The following is a 27,616-nucleotide window of genomic DNA, read 5'->3' as shown; positions in this document are numbered from 1 at the left end:
TTGCAGATAATTGACTTGACTGACTGCTTTAGTTTGCGTCTTTAAACAGCCATCACAAGAGTATAATTCCATCAAATAGTGCATTTTCCTCGTCTGCATGATTTTTTTTCTTCAGCAAATAATATAAATAGCTTATAGCTTATAGCACTTAGCAGTCTATCTGCATTACTCACTCTGCTCCCACACCAAAATTATAAAAAGCTGTCTCATTCCCATTTTCTTTGTACTCCAAAGTCCACACCAATGACTCTATCTAGGCTTCCTCCAAAGAGAGGCCAGATCAAAGTTAAGATAATATCTAGACTTGTCAAGTTGGTGGTGAGAATAGTTTCGAAAGCCAGGGAGAGAGCAGCTTCGAAAGCCAGGGAGAGAGCTGAGCCACCTTATAAAGGTGGCGACACAGGTTGCGCAGGCGCCCATGCAGCCGGAAAGCGATCAAATTAACAGCGTATGGTTCATACGAGCATTGATGTCTTTAAGTAGCTGCAAATGTTGAAGCAGTACTGCAGTATTATATATCTACATAAGGAGTTGAGCAGCTGCTCTTGAGAATGCATGAGAAAATTTTTAATTGGGTGTGCTTTTGGTTTGATGTACTGATCCTATCATAAATTCATAATAAACCCTTTCTTTTTCTTCTTACTCTTACATTCTAATGAAGAAGGATATTGTTCTGTTCTTCTTGGCGATGAACTCTTTGTTGTCCTGCATGGCTTTTGGAATTCAACAGTGTTTAATGAACACGAATTTCGCGCAATCTGTTATCCGGTTGCAGATTCAACCGTGCTTTTGGATTCATGCAACAGAGATACCTAATTTGTTTCAAGAGACCCTTGTTTCAATTTGTCAAAATGTTTTCTCTGATGCCAACTTTATCAAAATGTTGATGTCTTAATGGATGACTTTTGTTGAAGAATGTAAGGTCCCAAGTCGTAAATCTTATAAATAGTTATTGTGGTGATATGGCATTCGGAAGATAGTCTATGTGCTAAAAAAAAGAGGATTTAAAGCCTTGTTGTGTAATTCGTTAACAAATTTAATTCAAAAATGATTTTCTCTCTTCTCTCTTGTGGTGACAAGACACATGAAATTTCAACCACGCTCCAATTTGTAATTTCACTCTTTCTTACAAAAAATACTTAACCATTTATACAAATTTCTTGCCTTTATTTCATGGTTCGCTAGAAAACGAAGAGTCTAATGGTTGTAGTTACGAAAGTGAATGGTGTGATTTATACAAATTTCTTGCCTTGTTCATGATATTAAAAAAAGGTTGGATGCATCAAGGCTGGGAATTTGAGGAAACAAAAAACAAATCAGTTATACCCACTTTCCCTTTTTTTGTTCTACTAATTTGGTTTGGATAGAAAACCCACAAAAATGGTTGAAATAAAAATACTTTTTACCCTTGTATTTAAGTAAATTTTTTTACTAAATTTGTTAAAGGATCTATTTTTCAAGTACCTTTTCACTATCAAAACTATTTATCCAATTAGGCCAAGTAAAGTACAACTTCTATGATGAGTGGTTCCTCTACTTTTGAGTGGAGACCTTTCGTATAAAACTCCACACCTTGTTTACTTAATTTTACCTGAGTTTTTCTTTGTCATTTATTCATTTTTTTATTTTCTCAACAAGTTTCTGCAATTTTTTTAGTACAGTTGTAAACTGTGCAATCATATGGCCGACAAGGTTGCTCCAGTCGTGCAAATTTGAAGCCCTTTTATCTAGACAGCATCTGTGACCATAAAGAATGACAATTTTGTTGCAGTTGAACCCGAAAAAACCATCATTGTGTTGTTGATCAATTCTAATATAAAAAGTTTTAACTGTTGGGAGCGAAGCTGCACCATTCCTTGTCGAATTTGGTTTGTTACTAATCAATAATCATGTAGCTCTTAACCAGAAAATAAAAAAGAATAATAATGTATCTTGAGAGTTATCATTAAAAAGGGCATAGTTTTACAATTTTTTAAGGGCTCGTTCGATACTTTGTTTTTAACTTTCAATTTTTATGTTCGAGATATAAAAAGAGTATACGAGCTAAACACGAAATGGTTGGTTTTGATTTCTCCAACGTTGGAAAATAAAGATGTATAATTTTTTTCTTCAATTATCTGATGGCCTCCTCCACAAAACTCAGAAACTTGTATCAGCAACATTGCAATTATAATTCAAAGGTGCAAAAGGTTTTTCCAAATTCATGCATCCAAAAAAGCTCTCTGTTTGACACAAAATTTCACTCATCAAGATAGAAAATAGGTTTATCCTATTAGTGCCTATTAGTGCCTGTCATTATACACTATCTAGACGCACCACGCTTAGTTATATAGGGGTGTATGGTTCGATACAAGTCACAAATGTACTTAATTTCCCGCTGAAAAATTGTGACAACAATCTACGATAGAGATAGAATTTCACACCATAAGTAAGTTGGGTCAATATCGGGCCTGATCTAATCAATCTATGCTGAATTTGAGTGATTAAGTTGAAATATTATTAATGATAGAATGAATGCGTAAGAAGTTAAGAAGTACAAGTTAGACATATTTTTATGGCGTCATGCTTGCTTATGCACGGCCTAAGTCAAGATGTCCTCGCTAGTGTACAATTGCTTATGCACTTAACCACTAATCTTGTTAATGGTTAGTTTTGCAAGCTGAGTTGCCCCCTACATCTTGATGTAACATGCTAGGCTTTGAAGGAACACTACAGTAAAAAATGTATGGTTGGTTCCCTCAATGGTAATTGACCCTTTTATGTTAGGCAGTTTTATTTGGATTTATATGTCCTTTTATGAGGGATGTCTCTATCTTGATGTACCGTGCTAGGCTTCGATGGAACACTAAGTGAGAAATGCACGTTGGTTCCCTTAATGGTTATTGAACATCCTTTTATGTTAGTCGGGCTTTTGGATTTATAGGTCCCTATGTTGGTCACTTTATAGGCATTGTAGCCCACACCGCATGCTGTTTGCTCCAAATCACAAGAGAAACATTGGTTACATTCTTCACCATTGGTAACTAGCATAAATGGAAAGGAGAGACATTACTTGCGTTTTACGGTGCTCAGGTAAATTACAATACAACGATTATTTCCGTGTCCTTCTCAAGGGACAATCAGCTATAGAGAAGGCAATATATTACAATGATCCCCAAAGATGGTACGAGCACTCACGGGTGAACATTTTAAGCTTTTGGAAAACATCCGTGAGAGGTCGCCATCATTGAGGGGGCCATGAGCTTACGGATAGTAAGATGAATGCAACTTAAAGAAGTATGCAGACTTCAGCTTGACTCTCTTGGACTAAGCACGAGCACCCGGTTCTTGAATTGTTACCTTCGCTAAGCTTGCTTCCAACTCGTTCAACTCATCTATGTCCATTTCGTCGTCATCATTGAAATTGGTAACTTCAGCATCACCGCCAGCTGTTGTTGGGTTGCTTGGTCCATGTCCATTAGAGCTTTCAATGGCCTGAATTTAGGCCGAAGAAAAGTTGAGTGAAACAATTAACACATAGTCCATTCAATTCTGTACTAGTCAATATTAGCATCCTACAGATTAACCAGACCCCGCACTGGCATCTACGGTCAACTATGCAAGAACAATAATCATAAGCTTTAGCAGGCATAAGCACTTCTATCTCATAACACCGGCCTCCGGTGCAATAAAATAGAGAGTTTTTATATGGCAAATATAAAAGGGTGACAGCTAATAAGTGAAACTACCCTTCTGTTCATCGCCAAGAAAATTAAAGAACAGAACTAACCTTCTTTTCGGAAACTGCAGGTTCTTGCTCTCTTTGGTAATTCCCGTGTGCCTCGGCATCATCCACAAATAAGCTAGAATCTGACAAAAATAGTTCACGGCCACTGCAAGAGCGAAGAGAATAACACAATTAGTAAATTTTAGCAACTTCAATTCATACAGTCATTTCCTCCATTCTAAAATGAGAATGTTAAAAGTCGTATCCATTTTCTTTTTCATTTACTCTTCGTCCTCCAAAAGGGTGGGGGTGAACATATATTGGACAAAGTGGAAAAAAAAGACACCTCATGCGGTCATTCTTAGCCCTCTCTGCCATTTGCACAGCCAAGCCAGCATCTCTTTCTGCGATCTTTTTCTTCCTCCATTGCATGAACAACTCAGAAGTCATAGGAGTTGAAGTTGTCAATTTAGCACGCTAAAAGCAAAAGGCAAATGTTTGGTGAGGTTACATATCAGGAAACGATAGAAATGAAACTCAAGGCATTTAGATCCTCAAATTGGAAATGCTATAATTTGATGTAAAGACTTGTCAAATACCTGATTTTCAATCTCCTCTTCAATGGGTATCTTTTCACTCTCTTCCTCTAACAGAGCCTTCATCTGAGACTTCAAAATATATCCTGGGGGAAGAGCATGCCTGTAATGGCAATTTTTACCGCCATTGGGACATACCCAAAACCAACCATATTGTTTCTTCTCCACTGCTTCTAAAAAGTATTTACAGACCTGCAAATATATTCCGAACAACAAAGGAAAGATCATTCTGAAGTCTACCAAGCACATCCATAGTTCGAACCATCTATATTAAATAAGCATGTAAGAAGTTGAGAACTAGAATGCATATTGTACGAAAAGCCTCAGAGAGAGAAAACTTACAATATCAGTTGGTTTGTTCTGCTTGTACTCATTTTTTTTTGACTCCACCACCTTCTCCAAAGTTTCTTGATCCCAGCCCTCCATTGTTTCTTCTATAAAAGATATAACAGCAAACTTAGAACAACATCAACCACAAAAATACCCAAAATTGTGGACAATCGGCATCATACTGAAGCTAAAAATTCTATATGGTACCATTATCACGCTTATCACTGTAAATGTCAATCTTTTCTCCCTTCCTCTGAACATTCAAATCATGTGAGAACTTGCACTTGAAACCTTTTGCGCACTGCCCTGCCTTATAGAACTCACATAGTATAGACTTGGGATCAACACCTAAACACATATCAAATATTATATCATATCGAAGTTTCGACTGTATATACTATATAGACATAAAAAACTTCAACCAACAGGGCAGTAAAACAGAAATTAATCACTTACCAACTGGTACTTTCGGTTGACTAATAGCAACCTTAAATAATTCATTCAGCTCCTTGTCCTTGGCCTTCTCTTCCTCCTTCTTCTTCTGTTATATGAATCATTTTAGTTACTATAAAAGAAGCTCCATATGAAGCCAAACAGATAACCACTTGAAAAAAGCCAAAGTCTTAGTTGACATTGGATTCAAACTTCCATGTATTCCACAGTTATGGTGTGATAACCTTTCTGCTATATCTCCGGCTAAAACCCCTCTCTTTCGTGCTAGAACTAAGCATGTTGAAATAGATTATCATTATATTAGAGAGAAGGTTTTAGCTAAAGAGGTTTCAGTTCACTTTGTCTGCACACAGGACCAGACTGCAGACATTTGTACCAAAGCATTATCCAAGCACAGATTTCTGCTTCTTCGCGACAAACTCTCTCTTCGAGTGCCTCAGATCAGTTTGAGGGGGGCTATTAAGGCTAATATTGTAAATGTATCTGTAAAGGATGATACTTAGAGTTTGTTATGTTTGTTACTAAGTTCGTTAGCTTTGGTTAGAATAGGTGAGCTATGATTAAAAATGTGTGATATTATTTCAGTTGAGAAATGAAATGATAATTTACTAATAAGTCTCAAACTCAAAAGAACTAGCATGAAACGGGAATGTCAAGATGGATACGTCCCAAACCAATCATGTGAAGCATAACACATTGTCGTGTTATTGGTGACGGTGGGGTCCTGGAGTGTTGGTAAGTCCTTCTCCTCAAACTCATCTACGTGAAATTAAAAATTTTCCATGACCATACAAATTCTAAATTTTATTTCCTAGTCTTTTGACAATTCTTTGGTTTTTCAGAAGACGATATTCTAAACTATTTTATGCACACGAGTAGCATTCAAACAGGGGTGAAAGGGCTCATAACTTGTCTTGGCCCAACTAGACTAACCGCGTCTGCAATGTTTATTCTAATCTAAGTTGGGTGCAACAAATCGAAATTTCTCACTTTTTTTTACTAAAAAATTTAAGTTAATCAATCAACCGATCAATCAATGATTAACCAAAGAAACTTAAAAAATGAAGAAAAATGGGACCTTAACGGCAGTCTTGGAAGGATCGGCTTTCGGCTCGACGGATTGCTTGAGGCTCTGAACATACTTCTGCACGTTCTTGCTCTTGTTCTTGTTCTTGAGCCCGAAGGTCTTGTCCTCTACGATCTTCTGCTTCTTCGCCAAATCGGCCTTCGATTGCTGCTTCGGCGGCATCCCTTATCGGCATCAAAAGCTTCCGATTTCCGAAATTTCGGACGATTTCCGGATTGGGTTTGATCTTTCCGTCCGAGTTTCCGAAATGATGCGCTGCCACCCGTCTGGTAATCTAGATAAGGAATATGAACGGGACGGGACACTCCAGAAGCTTGACGTCTATGTGGATTTCCTGATTTGCCCCTGCAAATACGCGACGTGGCGGATTGTTGTGGGGCTGGTTGGTCTATTACCCTCGTAATTCTCCCGTTCTTTGCCACAATTGGCGGCGCGTACAAGGCATTTTTATTTTTAATTTTAACAAACACTATTATCTTTTTTTATGGGAATTGAACTTAATCCCCCACTTACAAGTGGAAAATTGAAATTTCCACAGAATTTTTCTTGCAGTGGAAAATTGGGATTGTGTCTGAAATTCCATTTTTCTCAAAAGCACAGTTGTGCCTATTAAATTCCATTTTTCCCAGAAGCACAGCAAGTTCAAAATCCAAATGTACATATGAGTTCCTTCGTGAACCAGTTTCGAGTCTGCAATATTTTTAAAGTTTTTGTATGAAATGTTGAATGCACCTCATATTAAAATTTAATATTAAGTAGCTTAAGTAATCTACCATGCAATGACAATTTCACATTTGTCATTGTTTTTATTATTCAAAGACATTGGTAATTATTTAAGCATGCTTTTGTTTTCCATACTACCCAATTCATAGGAGGCCAACCCAGTAATGCCTTTTTCGTTCTTATTCATCTTCTGGGGTTTACTTTTGATCTGTTAAGTTCCTCCCAGTTGCCATTTTTTAACAGAAATGCTTTTTTGTTAGCAAAAGGCTTAAAGAGACAGAGAAAAGGAGATTGGTTGTGATGATCCAATGGAATTCAAGCTTAACATACCAGATTGTACACTTCTCTTTTTAGAGAATGTTAGGGTTTTAATCCTAGGTCAATTTAATTTATAAAAATTGAAAATGAATATTATAAGATTTGAAGAATGTGGGATGTATGTGGAAAGTATTAGGTGTATAAGAATGTGGGGTGTAACGGTCTTATGAGAAAGTACGTGGAGTGTATTAAGATAATTTTTTAATTGAAAACGCAAATATAAAATATATTAAGTATGTGAGATGTTAATAGAGTAAGCCTATTTTTAAAAGATGTAGATAAGTAAATTCGAAATTGGTTCACGGAGGAACTCATGTCCTTCCCCGCCAATCTTCTTCTTCAGCTATCCATTTTTAAAGTTGAAAACTGGGTCGTGCAACCCAACAAAAATCCAGTAATTACTATGCCGATCGCCAGTCCCGTAGGAAATGGAGGTGGCGATGCGGAGGGAGAGAGAAGCCAAGAGGGAGGGCGCGGATAAATGTTGGGAATTGGGAATTTTCTTTTTAGTTTTTAGGTTTTTTAATTTTAATTATTGAATAGTTTAGTGGTACAATTTGATCGAAATAGCCGCTGCATTTTTGCCATATGATGCCACATCAGCAAGTTTAACGGAATAAATGGAAAATCTTCAAAGTAGGGCAAAAATTGAGTTTTTAGAGTGTAAGCGGTGATATTTTTGTTTTATAAGAAAATGAGATTAAGTTCAATTTCTAGGGTATTTTTTATATATGATGGTTTAGTGATATTTCTTTTCATTTATAAAGGAAAGGTCAAATGTTCGAATGATGACGAGTTAAACTTAGCTAAATTATTGTGTTTCTCCTCCTCTGAATTCAAGTTTGAATTCCCCTATCCTCTTGTAATTTAAAAAATTTAGAGCTGAACATCAACGTAATTCATCTTGTTATGAGATTTGAACCTTTAAAACATTTTTTAACAATGCAGCATAATTTCCCGATCTAAAATTCAATCATTTAGAATGTTTATATCTAGTTCAACTATGATTTTCATGGAAACTAAATACAGTCAAACTTACGAGCAATGATTTTCATTCTAAACTCTTAAATGTTTGTGGAATATGTTGGAAAAATGCTAAAAGCCAAAACCACGGGAGTGGTGTAATAAAAAAACCGATCCTAAACCGTGGCATCGTAACCACTCCCGAACCCGACCATGAACTGAACGACTTAGTGGCGAAATCAGGATTTGTCGAAGGGAGAGGTGAAATTCGAAAGAGTGCAAGGTCCAATCGAAGTAGTTGCTTCCACATTGAAGAGTGCAAAATTTTGATTTAATATTCATAGCAGAAAATAGTCTTTCTACCAAGGCGGTTGTAAGCAATAATACTAAAACCAATGTAAGAAGCTTATATTGGCTAGGATTAGAAAACATGTTAAACGCTAGTCAAACAGCGGACTAGAACCTAGCAGCTAGGTGCCTAGGCGAGATCTAGGCAGGAGCCTAGATGGATTTAAATTAGGGAATCTTAACGAAATACTTATGGTATTGTTCACTTTTAATGTTAAAGACATTTTTACTCTAAAAGTCACTCATAGTACTATTCACTTACAACATATTTTTCTCCTTTTGGTTAAAACTCAAAATTTTCAAGCATTTTTCATTAGTTTTCCTATTATTTTTGAAACATGAAACAAGTCCTCAAAGTCACATCAAAAAGTCATTGAAAGTAGTGATGGCTGGGAAAAAAAAAAAAAACCATACAAGTTTGAGTATGAAATAACCTCCTCCATATTGTATTAGCAACATTAAGGTAATTTTAGTATTGAAAGTCTTATTCTATGTGGAAAAAGTAACAAAATGCAACGTTTCATTTAAAAGGAATGCTGAAACGACACCGTCCGATACAAGATTTTTTTACAACAACTTTTCTTTTCTATTATTCTTCTTTGCGTAGGAGTTGCCCTCCTTTGCGACAAGTAGCTCACCGACACCATGGCTCTTTATGTGGATTTTCGACGACCGAAGGGGTGGATTCCTTGCTCTGCATGTGAATTTTTGACGACCGGATGGGCGGCCACCCCTTCTTACCTTGTTGTGGCTTTGCCACTGGACATAGCACAATCGTCAAGACTCCACCTGTAATGTTTCTTTTGTTGTAGGTTTTTTCATTGTGAATTAATGACTGTTAAAACTAATTCTCATCTCGATTCTGACCAATCAAATCATTGGAAAAGAAGGTAACTAGTCTCGAATTTTATACTAATTCAAAAAACACATTTCTTACATACAAGAATCATCCAAAAAAACTAAATTGATGGAAAATAGATTTAGTAAAACAATAACGTATGGAGCTTGCATTCTGTACCTTAAAATATATTTTAGTTTACTCAAATATCTTAATGATTGTTTGAAAAAAAAAAAAAAAATTCAATGTTTGGAGGAGAAAAGAAGAAGAAGGCATCTTAAAAATCTGCAGGCAATTGTAAAAATAATATATACACAAAAAGCTTGAGTTTTACCATAAAATAACGGTCAAGAAGTTCATGAACATTTCATTTCATAGAAATAGGAATGCTATGACTTAAAATCATTTTTTAAAGGCATTTCATTTTATTTTTTTTTTGTTTTTGATTAAGGAGTTTGATTAGCTTTTAACATTCTAAAAACGAAAAATTCAGTTATGAAAAATGGGACAATGATGAGGCAGTTTATTCTAATGTGGGCATAATTTTTTATTTTTTTAACATAATATATAATTACTTTTTGTTCTCATATTGTAAATAGTGTGTGTTAAAAGTAAGGGTAAAAGAAGAAAAACAGAGATACGATTGTCATTTTGAGAAAGAGGTTGACGATGCCTCTTTTCTTAATAATAGTATGATTAAGGGAGGGTAGTTCAAAACCATTACATTACTTTATAACAGAAAGTTTTAAATCCTAAACGTATTGATAGAAATCTAACACCCTATCCATTAGGTTGAATACTCAGTAACATTTTCGCATCATAGAACTCACACAGATGCATATATCATGTATAGTACACCCAAATGACTTAATTTACTGTGCGAGTTATTTAGTCGAACAATTGGCGGGCATGTCATTATGCCTAAATTTGTCGACAACTTCCAAGGCTTGATGACGAGGCTTGTTGAGCATCAGTGCTCAAGGCCTACCAAAATTTTCCAAAGAGGCATTTCAACAAATAATTTGTGGGGAGTTTCAAGACCCATACCAGATGGCCGTAGAGTCCTCCGGCGACCCTTGCCCCATATTTCTCAACTTTCATAGGATCCCAGGGAACCCCTGCATTCGCCCATGCAACCAACAAAAGACACGCAGTGGTTGCTTTTAAAAATTCTTAACTCCGAGCTCCTCACCTCTAAAACAAGAAAAAATTGAACAATGCTATTCATACCACATGATGTGGGAAAAGATTGTAACGCCACATTATTTAGTGATTTTTTTCCATTTAATGTTGATTTATATCTCATTGGATGCCAATGCTAATTCATGGATATGGTCATTTTAGAAGGCTAAAACGGCTCTAGCCCCTAACCCCTTCCCTCTGACCGGTGATACATGCTCACCTTAAGTTCTCATTTTGAGGAATTGTGAATACCAACTCTATATCAGCCGTATGATTTTATTCAATAACATCTAACGGCTTTTATTCTTTTACAATCTATTTACAGCCATTTCTAAGTTCGACCAACCGATGTTTATTTTACCTTCACGGAAAAAATAAAAACATGTAAGAATTCCTTGACAACGTCGTTCATTTCTCCGGATTTGGCTTATAAACCTAATCCCAACAAAAAAAATCTTATGCTTTCGTTTAATCAGCCCCCACTGAACTTCCTTCCCAATTTCGTTTATCAAAATGTATTTAATAGGTCATGTTTTCAAATACAGAAGTACTGCAAAGAAACCCCAGATGATCAAAATAAAATAAAGAAAAGAAAATCAAATAAGCCCTACAATTCTTGTGTTATGCAATTTAGGACAATTTTTTTTTTTTTTTTTTTTTGTCAAAGAGTAGATATTATTAAATTCGAATTTAAATATTTACATCAGACGTCATAACATGAAACAACCATTCTGGCTCATAAAAATCACAAACATGGACAAAATTTTGAAAAAAGGAAAATTGTAATCAATTAAAGATTGAAGAAATATTTGTGAATCAAACAAAAGAAAAAAGAAAATTCTTATCCTGCAAACCTTGTAATACAAGACGTGCAAGGACATTGACAAAGAAGCAATCGAAGAGATTTGCAAGGACAAGAGAAAAACGGGTTCCACAAAACGGGCTGATTAAATTAAGAGGGGCGTGAATAAAATGTTTTAATTAATGAAAAAATTTGAGCCGCTAGATCCTATTAAATAAATTTCTATGGTTGAGATAGAGTTGGTTCTAACTGGTCCTCGAAATAAGATCTTTTACAAAAAAGCTACTCGTAATTAAGTATCAAAATCGCTCATCAAAGTCAAACATAAAAATATCTTACAAAGTCCAAATGATTAAATGTTTCAAATATGAGAAATTTTTCAGTATTTTTAGAATACGGTCTGATGTACCATGTGTCATAATATATGCGGAGGAAAACTCAATTTTTTTTATCTCCACTTATATTATGACACGTGATGTAATAGCACAAAAACATGGTTATGTAACATAGAAAAATTTCTCTTCAAATAGATACCAAAACACAGTCTGATAACCATTTTGCTAATAACATACGAATAACAGGTGGTGTAACAGAGCGTCCTCCAGAGCTCTTTGAAGAAACCGTTTAAAAGTTGATAAAATTTCCCACGAAAATACCGGCCTTTCAAATCCAATCCTCAACAACCCATATAAAAACCCCAAACATCTCACACCCAAAAACTTAATAAATAAATAAATAAAATATTAGAAACATACACAAAGTAACACAACGGTTTGTATTGCTGTGAGAGGGATGAGGGAGTTCATAATCCTCAGCTACTTCTCTTCTTCTTCTTCCTCCATTGCCACTCTTCCGAATCCCCATGCCGCCAACAACCACCACTCCACCAGACCTTACAAAGACAACACCAACAAACCCTTATCCCTCCCTCCCTCCAAATCCTCCCCTCCAATCTCCACCCTCCATTCCCGCCCCCCTCCCCTCTCCGCCGTCCGCTGGGACCCCAACAAAACCCACCTCTGCTACTTCGCCGACCTCGCCTCAAAACTCGCCCGCGATGGAAGGCTCCAGGATTTCGCCATGATTGTCGAAAGCGTCGTGCTTTCGGGCGTCAGGGGATCAGAGTTCACGGCAGCGCTCAGGGTTGAGCTGGTGGCGAAGGGCATTTCGGGGTTTTTGAAAGAGGGGAAGGTGGGGGGCGTTGTTGATGTGCTGAGTAAGGTTGATGAGCTCGGGGTTCCGCCGTTGAAGCTGTTTGATGGGTACGCTATGGAGTTGCTGGGGAGACAGTGTCGCCGGCTTTTGAAATGTAGGCAAGTGCAGGAACTTGTTGAGCTCATGGAGATTCTTCAAGGTAATTTTCACATTATTTCTTGATTTTGTTTAATTTATTGAAGTATAAACCTGCATTGGTTTTATAATGAACCCAGTCATGGTTTTATGTTCAAAGATTTCAAATTGTTAGAGAAATGGTTAAGTACCCAACTTTTGAAATTCATTGCCTTATAATACTTTTGAAGTGTAATTAGTATTGGTAATGTGTTTGGTTGCTTCTAAATGCTGGATTTAGAAAAAGGGCGGTCGAAATGTTGAAATTCTTGTCATGAGTTAGTGTAATGTGAATGGGAAGGGAAGAATCAATGTTTCGTGAGAATTTCAGTCTTCGAAGAATGAGCATGAGCATATGATGAGCCATGGTTGAGAACATGAGACTGTTTGGGTTGGTAACAGATAATACTTGGTTCAGGTTTTCATTTCCCGATCAAAGAACTGCTGGAGCCATATGAAGTTATCAAAGTTTGTGTTGATAAACGCTGCCCGAAATTGGCAATAAGGTATAATTGACTGTTCTCTTATGAGTCGGTCCGAGGGTTTCTCGTATGTCTTCTGCATTGCTCATACATTTTCTTTTAGCAAGTTTAGATTAGAAAGACTTCATACTCTTTCCAAGGATGTGAAATTTTGCTTGTTTTTCAATAGCACTTATTTCTTCATTATGCTTTGGTCATTACATTTTGCAGGTATGCTTGTATTTTTCCACATGCGCATATTTTATTCTGCAACATTATAAATGAATTTGGAAAGAGAAGGGCGTTGGAGTCTGCTTTGACAGCATATGAAGCATCCAAGGAAAACCTGAGTGGTTCTAATATGTATGTCTATCGCACAATAATTGATGTATGTGGCCTCTGCAAAGACTACATGAAATCTAGGTACATCTATGAGGTATATACTGCCGTGATTGCCTTCGTTATTTGGAACTGTTTTGCTTGGTTGGAACTGTTTAACTCTTTTTATTCCATAACTCAAAACTGATTTTTCCCTTTAATATCTATGTTTTCCTTATGAGCTGTGGTGTGGTGGTATGTGCCAGCTGGGACATTTTCCTTCAATTCTTTCAGCATTTGTATTTCATGTGAAACTATTTAGTATCAATTTTTCTTTACTTGGTCCTTTTTTCTTGAGAAAATTGATGGTTTAATTAGCACCTTGAATCTTGATAATGTTTGCTATTATTTTGTTTTCTTTAATAACAAGAAGAGAAAGGAACAGAGACAAGGATGGAAGAGTGGATGAAGATCGAAGGGAGAATAAACAAAAATAAATATTAAAAATTACTGAATTGCTTTTAGTTTTTATTTTAAAATGTAGTTTTTGTATACTTTTATCTGTTTTCTCTTCATCATCATCTCATTCAAAACATAACCATATTTGCCAAACGAATCCTTGTACATGTCTATAACATTAATGCAGTCAGTGAGATTACAAATCAGGATCTTCATCCCGGTGATTTTTTTCTGCAGGACTTGCTCAAACAGAAGGTCACTCCGAATATTTATGTTTTCAACAGTCTCATGAATGTGAACGCACATGATTTGACCTACACATTCCATGTTTACAGGAATATGAAGGTAATGCTGTCTGTCTCTCTTTCATACGCACACAGCGCGGACATCTACTATTTTTCTTTCAATGTTACTCAATACAGAAATTGTTCTTCTGGTTTGTATTTGACAATGTTATGTAATAAATAATTGGTTTCTTGTGAATTAAGCTACAATTATCTAAATCTATTATTCTCTATCCAGAATCTTGGCGTCAGAGCAGATATGGCATGTTATAATATCCTCTTAAAGATATGTTGTCTTGCTGGGCGAGTTGATTTGGCACAGGATATTTACAGAGAAGTACAGCATTTGGAATCAACGGGAGTGTTGAAGTTGGATGTCTTCACGTACAGCACTATTGTAAAGGTAAATATTAATTTGCTTATGAGATATTATTTTCTTACTGTTGATAGTAATATGCACAAGTACACGAATACTATTTTTCTTAGTATCAATGGATTTTCCATAGAGAGGCGTTTACGATCTCCATAACTAATGACCAATCGTTTAGGTCTTTTCAGATGCAAAATTGTGGCACATGGCTCTAAAAGTCAAAGAAGACATGCTATCTGCAGGTGTAACGCCTAATACAGTTACATGGTCGTCATTGATCAGTGCCTGTGCAAATGCAGGTCTTGTTGAGAAGGCAATTCAATTGTTTGAAGAGATGCTTCTGGCTGGCTCTGAACCTAATTCGCAGTGTTTTAACATCCTTCTACATGCTTGCGTCGAGGCTTGCCAGTACGATAGGGCTTTTCGGCTTTTCCAGTCTTTGAAGAGCAAAAACTACAAAGGTATAGCAGTTTGCGTGGAGCATATAGTTATCTACATTGCATCATCATGAGTATGGTTTTCCACCTCTAATTTGATTTCACCTGAACTTTCTAAAGGGCTTTCTTTCAAACCCACAACTACGACGTACAATACTATGATGAAGGCCTGTGGTACTGACTACTACCATGCACAAGCACTAATGGATGAGATGAGAACAATAGGTCTTTATCCTAATCAAATAAGCTGGTCGATTTTGGCTGATATCTGCGGAAGCTCAGGAAATGTCAAGGGTGCTTTGCAGGTAATAGATAAATTAATTTGATTAACTTAATTATTTTATAGTTCTTTCTGCGTCATTGTCAAAAATTTCCTTTTAATTAGAAGCAAAACTCAAGGAAAAATATTTCATTGTCAGTGTACAAAGTCACGATGAAACAAATAAGTCAGGGACACGAATATAACAAATTCTTGGTTCAGTGCAGATTTTGACAAATATGCGTGCAGGTGGGATGAAACCTGATGTTGTTGCATATACAACAGCTATTAAGGTTTGAAGCTTTCCCTGTCTCGCGATTTATCTTGTTTATAACCACTATTCTTCCTACATGTGCTTAATTAATTAGATGCAAAATTGCATTTTTTTTTTTCACCCTAAATGTTGATGCATCATGTGCTTTGGTTCATAGGTCTGTGTGGAAAGTGGAAATTTGGAGCTAGCATTGTCGCTGTTTGCAGAAATGAAAAAATATCAGATACGCCCAAATTTTGTGAGTACCAAGAACATTTCCAATCATATATCCTAACACATTCTGAGGAAAGTTTTCGTACAAATAAGCATGATTTACAAATAATTCCATTGGTGTACTTTTGGATTTCCCTTTAGCATGTTATGTTCGACTCGTCCTGCCATAAGGATGGAACTGCTCCGACATGTATGAAACATAGTTGCCAAAGTCATTTTTTTGCTTTATTTTATACAATACAAGAAATTCCATACATGTCTTGACATCATTCTGCGTATAATTCTAATGACAATGCAAACAAAAAGATCACAAGTCCACCGTGTAAATCCTTGGCACTTTTTTTCCAGGTGACATATAATACAATTCTGAGGGCTCGTAGTAGATACGGTTCTGTGAGCGAAGTGCAACAATGCGTGGCTATATACCGGGACATGCGGAATGCGGGGTATACCAGCACATGTTTGGGTTGTCATGAACAAGTACATTTTGCTAATTATGATTTATTTTGCAGTTACAAATCTAATGATCGTTTCCTAGAGCAACTGATTGAGGAGTGGTGTGAAGGAGTTATACAAGACAGCAATGCCAAACAAGGAGAGTTCAGTTCCCACGACAAAACTGACATAGGGAGACCTGGAAGTCTGCTGCTTGAAAAAGTTGCAGAACACTTGCAAAAGCATACTGCCGAAACCTTAGCAGTTGACCTTCAAGGACTGACAAAGGTATTCTCATGTACCAGCCAATTTATATTCTTTGCAATCTCGGTGAACATGTTATTATGTGATTTCGTTTGTGCATTTTTTAAAATAGGATTCATTTCTTTGTTCCCATGCTAATACGTTCTTAAATTGCTGCAATAATTGTTGACAGGTTGAAGCTCGGATTGTTCTTCTTGCAGTTCTACGAATGATCAAAGAGAACTACAGCTCAGGTATGAAAGGATTGGGCATTCATTTATTCTTTCTGATTTTGGATAGGGTAAAAATCAGTCTTGAATTACATTAGCGAATGAGAAATGGAAGAAGAAACGTAGGATCCAGAGTTTCGAACTTTCCGCATGCTGATGCTAAGACTTGTTTATGATTTGCAGGGCATTCAGTAAAAGAAGACATGCTGATTGTTGTAGGAGTCCACGATGTTGATGGAGGCTCAACTACACAGAATTTAGAGGTGAAAGATGCAATAACGAAACTTCTGCGGGATGAATTGGGGCTCAAGGTTCTTGCAACAGGACCTAAAACGGGACTTGATACGACAATAGAACCGGAGAACATTACTGATTCAGATCAAGAGTCAGAAGAGATGACAATTAGGACCGAATTAACGACTGACTTGACATATTCCACCAGACGACCCGTTGCACTGGAAAGGCTAAAGGTAACCAGGGGATCGTTGCTACAGTGGCTGCGGAAAAGAAGTGCCCCTAGAAGGTGACTGCTTCAATTTATGAATTCAAACTTGTACATGTTACTAAAACAACCAATAATTATTCTTTTTTACTTGTGTATACTGGTACCGCTGAATAAGCCTGTATTGTACTGGTATCACATGTAAATTATACACAACGGGCAGATGTAATCCGCAGAAGCAATGAAATAAGCTTTTTATCCTTCATTCCGTTATATTCCTTTAGTTTTCTTCGTGTCCTTGAACTACAGAAATCTTGTTGACTAATAAGAGTATAGTTACTCAACCACTTAGATACAACAACACGGCCACAAGAAAAATGAGCAAAATATCCACGGGAAACAAAGTCACAAAATCATTGTTCATCCATTCCTTCTCCTTTCAACCGAAACAAACGCTACCTGGGGCTCATATCCAATCCTGCTCCTGCAGTTTTAGTGGCAAATAAACCTGAGCCAGATACTGAAAGCTGAATGCGCTCAGAGCCTGAATTTCTGCCTTTTGCTTGGTTTTCACCATGAGAGCTCCTCAACCCATTTTGGATTCTTCTTCACAAAATCTTCCTCCAGCATTTCCTTCCCTGTTTTAATATCCTGATCTGTCATCATCAACCTACACTGCTCCGGAATTTTGTACTTGTCCAAATCACTCAGCCATATCCCCAACCATTTTATATCTGGTGTGGTCAAATTCGCACTGTCATATGACATGTTCTTCAACCACTTCAACCCGTACAGATCACTTTCCACGAGCCAGTACCGGTAGCTTCAGTTCCAGCTTCACCTTGCTTAAAAAGAGTGGTGGCTACATTTGGCTCCCCCTTTACAGCCAGGATAATACATGGAATTCTATTGTAAAACCGATCCTCAGACAATTGAATAAAAGCAGCATCCTTCTCAACCAACAATATAAAATATGCATCACTCTGCACATCATTCTACATCCACAGCCTCCTGGCCAAATGAAAAATTGGTTACCCTGGCCATTCATTAATCAACTGCAGTCTGCAATAGATAGAAGAAGGGAGACGATTTTCAGCTCGATCGCTCAACCCGAATTTAATCTGCAATAGAATTTACATATGAATACCATTGTTTACCTTTGAAATTCAGGACAACCAAAATCATTGAAACGCTTCAAACTCATTGGAAAACTGCGGCAAATGAATGTCTCCAGGATGACATGTGCATTGTGACATTGGCAATGAAAATCTGAGACTTGATTCAATCGCTTCCTGACCCAAATTAAGACCATGCTGATGCCCTTGAAATCAAATAGCTGCCTCAGTTAGTACTTCTCATCGGGTGGTTGGCAGTCACAATTTGAATTCAGATGTTATAATATGAAAAAGGTATTTAACATATACCATACTCGAAAATGATTGAAAATTAGCTAAGGCGGATAAGAGACATACCTTGTGAGCGTATAAGATGTTCCTTTCACCAAGGACCTGCAACTAGATTACAATTCCACCGTGCTGCTTGTCAGACAAACAATTTCACACGCATAAGTAAAATTGGCGCTACAATTGTAGCTAAAACACAAAAACAGTAACAGAAGTTTAATTACTACTTGTGAAATTTCTGGTGATGTTACATATTACATACAACATATAGTACTTGTAGTAAACCGGATAAACAGTGTCCTGTTCAAAAGAAAGTTTCAGTCTTGTCAATAACCCTCCTTGTCCAACTGTATCATCTTAATACCCACCCAGAACGTGAAGTAATCAATTTTCCAAACTTTTACACTTGCCAAAGGAAAAAAAAGAGCTACCTGCCTCAACATTCGCTTGGACTGCCTTGAAGGTTCCATTCATAATCCCCTAAAATCCGATTTGATTAGTTCCCCTTGATGGCTAAAAGTTGCTTTGTAGTATACAACGGAACCAAGTCCTCAATACAGCCACCAAAATCCCCTGACACGAAAAGTTGTGAAAAGAATAAGGAAGAGTTAGTCCGAGGCTCCCCCGTCAATTCTTAAATCTGGAAGTGGGAAACTAACTTTCTGATAAAAACATATTTAATGAATTGCATGCAGTTTGTGTTGCCATACATATATAGGTGCATCCCTTTTCAGCTTGGTAGCTTATATGCAATGTAATTGATGCCACAGTTGCAAGTATCATAGCGATTGTCTAAGACTTTTCTTTGTTCACTTCCTGAGCAGAATCAAGACTGCCTGCGTTTGAAATGAATTAACTGCCTCGATTACTTTTCATCTTGTGTTTAGAAAGTGTCACAAGCCACAAATTCAATGAAGCTGTGCTAATGTGGAAAATAAATCCAATCGTTCCATACCTAATAGAGCTAATTATGTTCAATAACACAGCCTTCCTTCCCTTTTCACATTTGTTTTCGCATTCAAATTTTGGTCTTAGAATTTATTTCAAACTCCAATTAAAAGTGAAAAAAAAAAATCAGTCAAAAACATAGCTACCTTAGAAAAAATTTGGAAAAAATATGATGCCTGAATGTATTTTCCAAAAAGTTATTAAAATTTATGGTTGGTGGGATGATAAATCAGAAGCCTATGTAAAACAGTAAAAGTAATAGAGAATGTTCCGATCAAAAGAGAGAAGCTTACCCACAATCTAATTTAATGCAACTTCAAGCAGTTGGGAATTGCTTGTGCTAATAAAAATAGAGAAACGTTCTGACTCCCAGCCATCACCTGTCCCCAGGAACTAATAAAAAAATACAACTTTGGTCAGAGTTGAGAAAACGTGATAGGAATAAAAAGCTCAGTTCTGTTCTTAGAATGTTTACTAAGAAAAAAAGGGTACCTTAAGAAAATGACTGACTTGAGTTGAATAACGTAACAATCAGATTAACAGGGACTCCAATCTACAGATTCAAACATAATATGTCAGAACTTGTGCATAATTTCAACTAATTGACTGATTAACTAAAACGGGCAGAGAAGAGAACAATCAAAAGAGATGTGAGGACATTATTGGAATAGGTACTTAACCAGATGCATATCAGAATTTGGCCTTAAAGAGCCATAAATTCAATAACACATTAATCAAAATTCAGTTCCAAAAACAAAAGCAGAATTGAAGAACAGTAGTTTAGAGAATTGAAGAATTGAAGAATTGAAGAAGAGGTGTTGTACTTGAGTTCATGAAACTGGTGTAGGAGAGAGATTATCAGTCATTGCCTTCTCTGCAAAACTCAGAAACCTTCCCAGCTGAACCCTCAAACTTTTGGCGGGTACTACTCTGCAAAAACAAAAGCAGGAAAATTTAATAATTTCAGATTCGGTCATAACCCTCCAAATTATTTTTAAATCACAAACAAAAAAGGGAAGAAAATAATGAGTTAAGTGGGACAAACAATAAAGAAGGGAGAATCCACTTTACCAAGGAGGTCCAGGCGTCGGAGATGTTCCTGGGTTTGAAGATTTATACGGAAAAGCAACTGCAAATATACAAACAGAGGGAATTTGAGGTTTGTAGTTCATCTACTCAGCAATTTATTACCATTGATACACCTGAGTAGTGAGAGAGCTTCAGATAATACTACTCAATTCCACAGGTAATTATACACTATAATCATATAATTTCTCACAATAAAAATCAATGCGACTAAAAGCAAATGGTATATATCAACTTTGATGATTTCTCTTATTTTCCCTCTCTTTCTCAGCAACCAAACAGCAATCGAAAATTACCAAAAACTGAAAAGATTGAAGTACCTGGGCCAGTTACAATGTCTGGGTTGCCATCTCCACTTGGTGTAAAAAAATCAGGGCGGGCATTTTCGGAGCACCGAAACCCTTCATCCACAAACCACAATGTAAGTAAAAAATCAACAAAATAATTTGTGATTGCATTAATCCGTTGAAAAAAATATATGCTGGAGTGCAGCAGCCCAACCCGCCTGTTTTGCAGTATGAGACAGAGACAGATGAGAGGAATTAATGCAAAACCCAGCCCAATACCCGTGAGAGCTGATTTTGGGTGAAGCACAGCCCACACACATGAGAAATTTTTCATTGTGATTGGAACACGGATGATATACCACGTGTTTTTATATAAGTGGTGAAAATTTTTATTTTTAAGTTATTAATTTTTTAACACAAATATCACACTTTTTGAATAGTGACACGTGATGTACCATCCCGTGTTCCGGTCACACTAAAAAATCTCTCCACACACTATGGCACAACCGTAATTAATGCAAATTCGTATCCCAATTTCATAAGCAATATGAATACTTGAGTTTCAATCCCAACTTTAGACTTAAGTAATATGCATCTGGATAAATCTAATCAAAAGAGAGAAGCTTACCATGAATCTGGTCCAATGCAACTTCAAACAATTGGGAATTGCCGTTACTCACCATTGGCGCCAACGCAAAATGCGGTCTGAAGGGACGAATAAAAAATAAAAACTTTGGTGAATGCCAGAGTTCACAAAAAATGTTAAGAAAGATCAGTTCTTTTCTTACAAGGTTTAGGAAGAAAAAAAAGTGACTTACTTGAGCTGAATAATTTAACAATCAACTCATTCAGAGATTTTATAAGATTACTGAATTGGGGTTCACATTACTTAGTAAACTATAGATTTAAACATATTATGTCAGCACTTGCTCATAGTTCTAACTAATTGACTATAACAAACGGTACCTTGAAAAACGTTACAAATACACATGTATGAATATGAAGAACACTTCAAAACTTATACACGAATATTTTTTTTAATTTTTTTTTTTGAGCAAACAATTATATCATATCTTTATTTCAATAACTGACTGATTAACTAAAGTTGGCAAAGAAGAAAACAGTCAAAAGAGATGTGAGAACATGATTGGAATAGGCACTTAACCATATGCATATCATAACGTAAATATATCTTATCACAATTTTGTACTGGGGATTGAAATTTACCATGTACATTAAATTGTAGTTTCAGGAAAACGAAACAGAAACATACATACCACATAACAAGTGATTCACTTTAATGAAAAAGTAAGGGAAGAAAATAGAATACATTGTGTGTAATTGATTTAAGAACCGTAAAAGAAAAAACATACCAATATTTGGAATATGAGAAATCTCGTGCCATTCTAGAACGGGACAACGATCAATGTATACTTTTTTTAATTTGGTGAGGCATTTCATAGCTTCAGCTGTAGGTAGATACTTGAGATTCGTGCAGCTCCATATCTTTAGGCCAAGCCCACAACTTTAATGATTCAAGTTGTGGAGTAATCTCAAAAGGAGGGAATGAATCAAGCTCCTTCCAAAACCCACCAATTTCCCATTTCTTCAAGCTGGTGAGGGTTTTTAACTCACTGGGCAGGTTTTTTAACCCATGACAATCAACTATCTCCAACTCACGGAGGTGTGTGAGGTTTTCTAAACCAGGAATAGATCCTAGACTCTTGCAATCATGTATCTCCAGAGAGTGGAGGGATGGTGGGAGGCTGTGAATCCCAGTCGATGTTAGCTTCTCACAATCATATATTTTCAAATCCTGAAGAGAGGTACAATATTCTAACCCACTTGGTAGGATTGATAATTCGGGACAATTGCGAATATCCAATTTACAGAGAGATGGGAGGCCCTGTTCAAATGGAATGGACTCTAGACTTTTGCAATCCGATATCAACAGAGTGTGGAGGGATGGTGGGAGGCTGTGAATCCCAGCTGATGTTAGCTTCTCACAATCATATATTCTCAAATCCTGAAGAGAGGTACAATATTCTAACCCACTCGGTAGGATTGATAATTCGGGACAATTGCGAATATCCAATTTACAGAGAGATGGAAGGCCCTGTTCAAATGGAATGGACGTCAGCTTGGAGCAAGAATCTATGGTTAACTCACTAAGGGAAGTGAGACCGTGCATGTCTGGAATGAGCTCTAGACTCTGGCAAATGTCTATAGTCAACTCCTTAAGAGAGACAAGAGTTTGTAGCCCATCAGGCAGGCACCTAAGATTATCACACCCGAAAATATACACGGACTGAAGAGAAGCACAACAACCAAATACATCATCCGTAGTAATACAAGTTAAATCCTGACAATTTCTTATCACCAAATACGCAAGATTCTTGTTGTTTTTTAACATCCCCTCTGGCAGACAATCAAGTCCCCTTATATTATTTATTTCCAAAGAGGTCAGAGTGGTCAGGTTGCTGCTTATATTTGCTAATGGCATGCCGCTACCCATGGAATGTATCTCTAACTTTTTCAGAGATGGAAAACGACTGGGAGCACTTCTCAATTGATCGCAATTGCTTAGAGACAGCTCCTCGAGGCATGGAAAGAGCACAATGTTTTCTGCTGCTTCCGCCCATTCAATTAGATTCTTAGGTGAAGCGATACGTAATCTTTTTAATAAAGGAAAGGGACTCCCCATCATCCAGGATGCAAATTTCTCACCCATAAAGTTGTCAATCCCTAAAAATTCCAATTTAGGGAGTGGTGGTCCAAGGCTTTCTAGTACATCCTCATCATTAATGTTGATCATAGACCTGTGTTCATCCCATCCAAAGACTAATTCACGCAGATTTGTCTTCTCTGCTAGTTTTGCTTTCTTTGCTTCCTCTCCATCTCTCACATGCTCTAGACAATAAATACTTAAATCACCTTTCAATTGCTTTAAGCCAGCCAACTCCTCTATTCGACGACCTCTCTCCTTACCCACATTGAAATAACGTAAATATTGGAGATTAGTCAAACGCCCAATCCCAATTGGATATGTTTCACGACTACGATTGAATTTAGAACCAAAATCAAAATGTCTCAGGTTGATCAAATTTTGCAGCTTCTTTGGAAAACTTTCGACAGAGGACATCTTCAACGTCTGTAGATTATAAAGCTTGCAAATAGATTTGGGGAGCTTTTTGATACCTGTACGGGAAACATCGAGATACCTTAAGCATTTCAACTTTTCAATTGAAAATGGCAACTCAGGGATTTCAACATCGCGCATTTTTAAGACGCGCAAACCTTTAAATCTTGAAAAGATGCCACCAAGTATATCACCATTCAAACCTCCGTTTGGAATTACATGCAGTGTCGAGGTAGAGAGCTTTACCATGTGTTTCTCAATGGAGTTCTTGCTCTGTGATGTTGACACATGTTCTGCAAGTTCGTGCACAAGATCGTGCATCCTGCAACTGTAAACAGTATTTCCTTCCATTTCAACATCTTGAAAAAAGGAGTTCTCCAATAGAATATTAAAATATTCATACCCTACATCCTCCATGCTTTTGTTGCGAAAAGGTTGGAGCAATCCTTGAGCCATCCAAAGTTGGATTAAATCCTCCTTATAAATAATATCATCTTTGACGAACATTGAACAGTATGCAAAACATTGTTTCAAAGATGGTGATCTCAATTCATCAAAGCTCAACTTCAAAACTAAAATGATTCTTTCTTCTCCTGGCCAATTCCATATTTTACTTTCTTGAATTGACTGCCATCCATCACTCGGTTTATCACGCATCATATTTCCCAATACCTATTGGAACACGAGTTTGAATGTCTATCAACTGAGAATTCATAGGCTAAAAATTAACGACATGTAATCAGTATTTTAACTGATCACTAGCATATTCTGAAAAAACAAATAGAAATATCATCCAATGAGGTCTTAGAAATGATTCGTGGGAGCTCCATGTAAGTGTTCTACTTCTAATGTGAATGAGACCAAACTATGTTTGGGGTATATGTATTTTGGTATACAAGTAATTGAACATATATTAAGATAGGAGAATACCAAAGTTGGAACTCAATTCTATAGGTACGAACAGGTATCAATTAGGGTTTAATCCTGACTAGATTTTCTGACTAGTGAAGCATGGTTGAATGATTTTATTGGTTTCGATAGTGCTCATATGTATTATGCTTTCATTTCGTTCATTTCATGAACAAACAATTAGAATAAGAACAGAAAACACGCAACTTTTAAAAAAACTAATAAAAGTATATACCTTTGCCGTCAATGGTACACCTGCACATTTTTTGGCAATTTCCCTTCCCATTCGCTCTTGATCTTGGGTCACGGAAGTACTCCCATTCGGAAATGCCCTATCCTTTAATATGCGCCAACATTCGTCATCCGATAATTTTTCCAAAACACGCCTGGGAAGTGTTTCCACAATTGATGCAACACTTGCACTGCGGGTAGTGACAAGGATGCTGCTTCCTTGAGTATCTTTAACACTTGACAAACGACTCATCAAATCATTCCATTCATGAGAATCCTCATTCCAGACATCATCGAGAATGAGAAGATATCGCTTTCCTTTCAAATCTTCTTGGATATTTTCACATATTGTTGCTTTACCTTCAATCCCAGCCTTTTCCGGTTTAATCTTTTCTAAGATCCCGCTTAAAATCGCCTTGATTTCGAAAGAAGTAGGTACACATATCCATATTTTTGTATCGAACCGTCTTTCTATCTCGGGATGACGATAAACTGATTTAGCCAAAGTTGTCTTGCCCAGGCCTCCCCTTCCCACAATCGCCATAACCGAAATAGAATTCTCCTTATTGTTGCTGGAATTTATCAGGGTTGTAGCTATCTCCAACACAGCCTTCTCCCTTCCAACAATGTACTTTTCATGTTGATTAAAGACAGGGCCGGTTACCCTGTCAAGTACTCTTATACCATCATGATACGTTGCATCGACGGTTCTCGTGTCAACTAGCCCCAAACAAGCTGCCATATTCTTCAGATTCGCCAAAGATGCATTGATTTTCTTGATTTTGCGTCCCATATTGTGACGAAACGCAATGGAATTGTGGTTTTCAAGCTCCACCTGACGCCGGAGAACTTCGTATCCGTATTCGCCCAGCACTTCATCAGCATCTTGAGCTACATCTTCAAGATCCTTCACCCACATTTGCACCGATTCGCCCCGAAACTGCGAATGTTGGGCCGCATCTTGCAGCATAGCTTGAATCTTGGACAATGATTGCCGCAGCCCTGCTACTTCTCCTTCGAATCCCCAGAGGAGACTGAATTCTTGCTCTGGCTACTGAAGCCACCCTAGCCAGTATTCCCTCGGCAGCAAAAGTAACAAGTTCTGCCATATTTCCTAACAAACTGTTGAACTCAAAGAAGACTGAATAATCTCAGTTGAGAAAAACCAACAAGAAGTATGGCCCCTGAGTCTTGAAGGTTGTTTACAACATGGAATTATTGAATTGAATATCTGCGGTCTTAGACCTGGTTTGGTACTGAGGTGATTCTGAAAAAAGTTGCTATAAAAAAAAGCTAGAAGCTGTTTTTGTGTTTGGTAAACACTGAGCTTCAGCTTTTTTTCACAGTTTTGGGTGAAAAAAAGCCAAAAACAAGAAGCTACAAAACCCAGCTTTGAAAAATCGGCTTTTTTTCACATATGTTTTACATAAAAGTTTACCAAACACTCTAATACTGCTTTTTTTTTTCAAAAACACTTTTACAAAAAAGTTTACCAAACACTCTGCTGCTTTATTTCACAGCTGCTTATTCTCACAGCACAGCAGAAGCAACTTTTTTTCAAAGAACAGCAATACCAAACCAGCCCTTAGCCTACCATGTGAACGCACATGCTTCGTCGGCCCCACAGGCTTGAGCACCAGGTCCACAGAATTATTACAACATGGAATTATTGCATTGAATAATTGTAGCCATGAGTTTTATTTTTATTGGTTGGTACATATATGACGTGCAGTACCAAGAACCTGAAAAAATTTATCAGGGGCTGTCGGCAGAGCTGACGTCAGGCAGTTGTGGCTCAGGGCGCAGCTCAGAGGCGCGAGCTGAACCAAAAAGAACAAAATAAGTAGAATCTTTATATATAAAGCCAAGGCCAATGAATAGTATTTTTTCATGCCACAAGTTTCACAAAAAGTAATTGAACAAAAATGCTCCTCAAACAAAAAATTTCAAAAATAATTTAAAATAATGCATAGTATTTTTGTTATTTTAACATTTTTTAATAATTAATTTTTTTGTATAGTTTTTTTTTAATAATTAACATTTTATAATATATTAGTAATAATATGATTCAATTAATTATTTATTAAATATTAATTTTTATTTTTATTTTTAAACGATGTGGACATTAAAATAATTTTGTACAAATAAATTTTTTTTTTTTTTTCTTAGACCTCACAATTATATCACTTTATCAATACCCTCACAACTCATCCTCTCTCATTCTCTCTCTCTCTCTCTCTCTCTTTCCTAACTAACTGCCAACCTCTATATATTTTATCACTTTATCAATACCCTCACCAACACCCCTTATATATTTTTACTCAATCTCCGAAAGTGAATTTTTTTCAAAAACCTACAATCATGACAAAAGAAAAAATATGTAATATCATACTCCAGAACTCTATCCCCCCGTTGACTCCATCCTTCTTGTTCTATCTATTGCCTAATCTTTGCAACTCAGCCATAACCTTCAAATGAAAAATCCATTTAACTAAAAACATCTTGCAGATGGT

The 27,616-nt window shown here is 36.7% G+C and overlaps 2 protein-coding genes and 1 pseudogene across 2 annotated transcripts; 1 reads left to right on the top strand and 2 right to left on the bottom strand.

The window, feature by feature from the left end:
• Nucleotides 1–3,005: 3,005 nt before the first annotated feature.
• On the bottom strand, nucleotides 3,006–6,467 carry LOC137745717 (zinc finger CCCH domain-containing protein 11-like). The gene is made up of 8 exons (XM_068485716.1): nucleotides 6,164–6,467; nucleotides 5,089–5,173; nucleotides 4,840–4,980; nucleotides 4,645–4,736; nucleotides 4,306–4,494; nucleotides 4,053–4,183; nucleotides 3,770–3,872; nucleotides 3,006–3,474 (listed from the first exon to the last, which is right to left on the bottom strand). Exons 1-8 carry the CDS (start codon nucleotides 6,332–6,334, stop codon nucleotides 3,307–3,309), a joined length of 1,080 nt encoding a protein of 359 aa, XP_068341817.1. The 5' UTR covers nucleotides 6,335–6,467; the 3' UTR covers nucleotides 3,006–3,306.
• A 5,618-nt stretch (nucleotides 6,468–12,085) lies between these two features.
• Nucleotides 12,086–17,365, top strand: LOC137744860 (pentatricopeptide repeat-containing protein At5g02830, chloroplastic). Its single transcript, XM_068484666.1, has 13 exons — nucleotides 12,086–12,700; nucleotides 13,094–13,181; nucleotides 13,368–13,572; nucleotides 14,151–14,258; nucleotides 14,436–14,600; nucleotides 14,746–15,028; nucleotides 15,125–15,309; nucleotides 15,491–15,556; nucleotides 15,695–15,775; nucleotides 16,099–16,196; nucleotides 16,263–16,473; nucleotides 16,622–16,682; nucleotides 16,842–17,365. The coding sequence occupies exons 1-13, from the start codon at nucleotides 12,139–12,141 to the stop codon at nucleotides 17,183–17,185; spliced, it is 2,457 nt and encodes an 818-aa protein (XP_068340767.1). The 5' UTR covers nucleotides 12,086–12,138; the 3' UTR covers nucleotides 17,186–17,365.
• A 339-nt stretch (nucleotides 17,366–17,704) lies between these two features.
• Nucleotides 17,705–26,358, bottom strand: LOC137744859 (putative disease resistance protein RGA3; annotated as a pseudogene).
• Between the last annotated feature and the right edge of the window lie 1,258 nt (nucleotides 26,359–27,616).

Source organism: Pyrus communis, chromosome 9 (assembly GCF_963583255.1).
Source record: "Pyrus communis chromosome 9, drPyrComm1.1, whole genome shotgun sequence".
NCBI lineage: Eukaryota > Viridiplantae > Streptophyta > Magnoliopsida > Rosales > Rosaceae > Pyrus > Pyrus communis.
This window is presented reverse-complemented; position numbering and strand designations above follow the sequence as displayed.